Source organism: Myotis brandtii, unplaced genomic scaffold (assembly GCF_000412655.1).
Source record: "Myotis brandtii unplaced genomic scaffold, ASM41265v1 scaffold68, whole genome shotgun sequence".
In the NCBI taxonomy this organism is placed as follows: domain Eukaryota; kingdom Metazoa; phylum Chordata; class Mammalia; order Chiroptera; family Vespertilionidae; genus Myotis; species Myotis brandtii.
The window spans coordinates 756,720-760,959 of NW_005370657.1; the positions used below are offsets into that span (position 1 = coordinate 756,720).

The 4,240-nt window shown below is 56.7% G+C and overlaps 2 protein-coding genes across 6 annotated transcripts in view; both read left to right on the forward strand.

The window, feature by feature from the left end:
* The window catches only part of ZER1 (zyg-11 related, cell cycle regulator), a 25,801-nt gene extending 23,743 nt beyond the window's left edge, over positions 1–2,058 (forward strand). For all 5 annotated transcript variants that reach the window (XM_014529316.1, XM_014529317.1, XM_014529315.1 and 2 more), the window contains 2 exons: positions 509–711; positions 1,416–2,058. In XM_014529316.1, coding sequence (XP_014384802.1) covers positions 509–566 — 58 coding nt within the window. In that variant the 3' untranslated portion in view covers positions 567–711; positions 1,416–2,058. The remainder of the gene's footprint in view (positions 1–508; positions 712–1,415) is intronic.
* ZDHHC12 (zinc finger, DHHC-type containing 12) overlaps positions 1–4,240 on the forward strand; it is a 590,635-nt gene that overhangs the window by 579,399 nt on the left and 6,996 nt on the right. The window lies entirely within an intron of this gene.

The following is a 4,240-nucleotide window of genomic DNA, read 5'->3' on the forward strand; positions in this document are numbered from 1 at the left end:
CCATCGGGGTCCAGGGTGACACTGGAGTGCGGTGGGGCAGCAGATCCCAAGGGCCAGAATGGAGTGGGTGAAGGACTCGAGGTCTGAGCACGAATGGCTGTTCCCAGATGCTGCAGGATGTCGGCCCTGGGAGTCTGGTGTGCAGCCTGGGGGCCATTAGTAGACTTTGGGGAAGTAAAGGCCTGAGTGTGCAGGGAAAAGTGAAGAAGAAAGACAGGCTGAAGAAAGGATTGGGGGGTTTGGAGGTCAGGCTTGAGCTGATTCAGGGGAGCCCCTGAGGCCGAGAGGGGGCAGGACATAGGGAGGAAGGCAGGGAAGACAGGGTACTGATGGCCACAGGAACCGTTTCCTGGGTGCTCTGCACAGGCCGGCCACTCTGCCAGCCACACACCATCTCAGTCAGCATCATTGTTAACATTTGCTGACAAATTCAGCGGCCTGATCAGTGGGGAGGGACATGGCCCAGCCGACCCCAGCCCGCCTTCCAATGTTCTCCCGTTGTCTCCAGAAAGGTGATCGAGCACTGCGGTAACTTTAAGGAGGAGAACATGGACACGTCCAGATAGAGGCCTTGTCCCATGGCCGCCACTGCTCTGGACACAGGCCGGCAGGCAGCACTCAGCAGCCCAGCTGGCAGACCCCACCGGGAGCCTCCCACTGGATGAAGGGACACGAGGACTTTTGCACAACTGACGCTTTTCCTTAACATTAGTGAGATATATATATTATATATATATATTATTTTTTTTTTGTTAGGAAGTGTGAAGTTTTGTGTATATGATTTCTGTACAAAAACAAAAGAAATACTCCCTGAGTCCTTGCAGCTTCCTTGGCCATTCTCAAGCCCTAACTCAGCCTTCATCGCTGCCACACTCCCCCTCCCCCCAACTAAATGCCTCTAACGTTGCGAGTGTCCAGTCCTTCCCCAGTAATCTCAGACCCTGGCCTGGCTTCCTCTTAGGAGAGGCAGCAGGCTTTTAACAGCCCACTCCAGCACTAGCCCACCCAGCAGAGCCTGAGAACCGCGCCTGGGTTCCTGAGGGCAGCTGATGGAGTTTAGGGATTAAAACCAGCCCCACTGAGTCTCCTGAATGCCTTGGTGCTCCCAGCTGTGGGCCATCTGGGGCAAAGAAGTGAGCTGTCTCTAGGCCTACGCCCAGGCAGCCCTGGCCCCAGAGGCCCCTCAGGAGCGGGGCTCCCAGTGGCCCTGCTGCTCTCTGGCCAGGCCTGCCTGAGGCCAAGCTGCTACGGAGGCTGCTTGTCTCCCACCAGGTCCCAGGCAGTTGAAGGCCCCAGTCCAGGGCTGGTCCACTGCCCACTCTGCCAAACATATCCAGAACCTGCCCCCCGGCCTGGGAGCCAGCACCTTCTGGGACCAGGGGCTCGTTACTCTCTGGCCCTTCATCTGCCCACAGCACCCAAGGTGCCCAGGCACCCCACCAGCAGAACTGAGCCTGCCTCATTCGCCCTGCCTGCCCACTGCGCACAGGACCCCACTCCTCTCAGGCAGGCGCTCCCCCTGCAGCAGCAGGCAGACGCCTCCGGACCAGCACGCGGCACAGCCCACGGTGGAGACCCTCCTGTGCTGCCCGGCGGCTTTACCTTGGAAAACTCTGGGCTGAGTTCCAGAGAAGTGTGAGCCCCAAATGTATCCGAATATCTTGTGCTCCCCCAACGTAACTCCGAACTGCTTCTCTCGTGGGGTGGGGTGAGGAGGCCCCTCCAGAACCAGGGGCCTGGAGCAGGGCTGACTGCAGGCAGTCCTGGGGTGTGGCTTTTCTTCCCTCCTCCTTGCCCGGGCCTGTTGCTGGATTCTCCTAGCACTTCTGCGAGGAGCAGCCCTGCGGAGAGGCACCTGGCCTTTTCCTCCTGGAGTCTTTCCCTCCCAGCCCTGGGGCGGGGCAGCTGCCCTGCATTCCCAGCTCGCCCTCCCTTCCATGCCCAGGTGGCCTGAGCCAGCCCCCTGGGCAGAGCTCACATTGCATTGCTTTACCACCTGGGTCCTGGGTAAATGTCTGTACTTTGGGGTGTCACAGAAATACATTTTTGTGAAAAGTGGAGAAGAGCAGAGTCTTTTTTTGTGTGGAAGGGGTGGGGTCAGGAGAGGGGCCGCGTTCTCTCTGCTCCCCTGTGCCCAGACTCAGGGTCCAGCTGGCAGCCAGCACCACGGCTCTGCCCAGGGTGGCTCGGTCTGACGGTAGAGACAAATGTTAGGTACGAAATTATGAGCCAGTGTGTGATGGGCAGAGAGAAGGGAGCCCGGAGGCACCTCCTGTGGCCTGGGGGGTGGGAGTGGGAGGGGTTGGGGAAGACCAGTTAGCTGGGCCACAGCGCTTCAGGACCGGGAAGAGCCCCTAGGGGGCCCGAGGCAGCATGGTGTTCCTCACGCAGTCAGGGAAGCTTCTCAGAGGAGAGGAAACTCGGGAAGGTGAATCCAGGGGAAAGACGAGGCAGCCAGGCCGGCTGTGCAGGGCCCGAGGAAAGAGCATCGAGACAGAGGGCCCGGCGCGGCCACGAGAGGGCCTTGCGGGGCGGACCACGAGCAGCCTGTGGGGCTGCAGCAGAGTGAGGGAACGAGGGGGCGAGCAGAAGTCACTGGGGCCAAATCACCAGGTGACCACACTCCGGCTTTGCCCAGGATGGTCCTGGTTCCACTTGTCCCAGTGTGACAATCACAGTGCCCTCGGTGCCCCTGGGGTACGCCTCAGGCTGCACCCAATGGGGGAGGGCCACTGCACAAAGAACAGATCCAGGGGAGCCATTCCCACGTGTGCCAGGTGGGTGTGTGCCCAGTGCCCGAGAAAAAGAGTCTCTCCTTGACCAAATCTTAGCCAGGCTCCTCTGCTCAACTAGGCCTCAACCTTGACCGACAAAAACCACTGCAGACGCTCAAGCGCGTGATTTCGTCCACCTCCCTCCTCCCACATTAAAAACGTTAAACAAACACTAAAATAGTTTCTAAGAACTCCAGGTTGCATTCCTAGGATGACCCTAGCCCACCTTCAAGCACCGGCCTGAGAGCTAAAGGCTGTTAAAAGAGCATCGACCCCACACACCAGGCTGTCTTAGAGTATTCACCAAAAAGGGCTTGTAACTGTGACCCCTTCCTCTGTCCCTCTGAAATGAATTTGTATCTTCTGCAACTCAGGGGTGTCTTTCTCAAGGACCTGAACGCCATTCTTTTGAAATGTAATCCTCAGGAAGGATGGGGCGGGCCTCTGTCTCCTCGTCTCTGGGAGGATAGAAGCCAAACTTCAGTAACTGCCAGCCAGCAGACACAGCGGGCATAATGAGCGTTTACTCACCAACCCTTCGTAATGTTTCACGCCCCTGAGTCTGCCCAAGCCCCCACCAGTTCCCTCTCTTTAAATGCCCAGTCACCAATCGCTTCTGGCCTTTTGGCTAAGATCAAATGTAGTGGTCGTGTCTGCCTGTTCTTTTTTTCAATTGTGTGTCCACCACCACAATCAAATCGTCTTCTGTCACCATAAATATGGCCCCCTTTTCCTTTACTACCGTACCCCCAGTGTCTGTTCTTGTCGGTTTAAAATGCCCGGTCACCTCTGTGCAAATTGAAGTGGCACTGAGTTCACGCTGGAACCTCTTCCCTACGACAAGAGGGTATTACCGATTAAAATCTGTCCTTACCACTTTAGTTTCCGACTTGATCTGTGACATCAGTATGTCACTGACTCATGGAAGGCTTCAGGGTTAAGTGGATAATGTGCTAGAATTCCTCACTCAGCTAAGTCATACCCCATTGCAGTTATCAAGACTAAGTTGCGAGAGAAACCAAGATGGCGGCATAGGTAAACACCAGAGTTTGCTGCCTCGCACGACAACTTCAAAAATACAACTAAGAGACAGAACAGACATCATCCAGAACCACAGGAAGGCTGGCTGAGTGGAAATTCTACAACTAGAAGGAAAGAGAAAAGCTTACTGAGACTCAGAGGAGGAGCGGTGCGGAAGTAAAATACCAAGGGCCAGAGGTGCATGCGGAACGGGCTGGCCACTGAGGGCGCGGTTGTCTTTTTCAATCGGGAGGGAGTCTCAGGCTCTGAGCTCCAGTTCCGGGCGAGTCTCTGGGGACCCAGACTCATACGGGAGAAGCGGGACTGTCTGGCATCGGTCGGAACTCGAGGCTTGCAGTGATTACCGGGACACTGAGAAGCAGAGCCTCTGAGGGCAAGACTGAGAGCAGCCATAACTGCTAGCCCCGCCCTGTTGATCCCGTGGG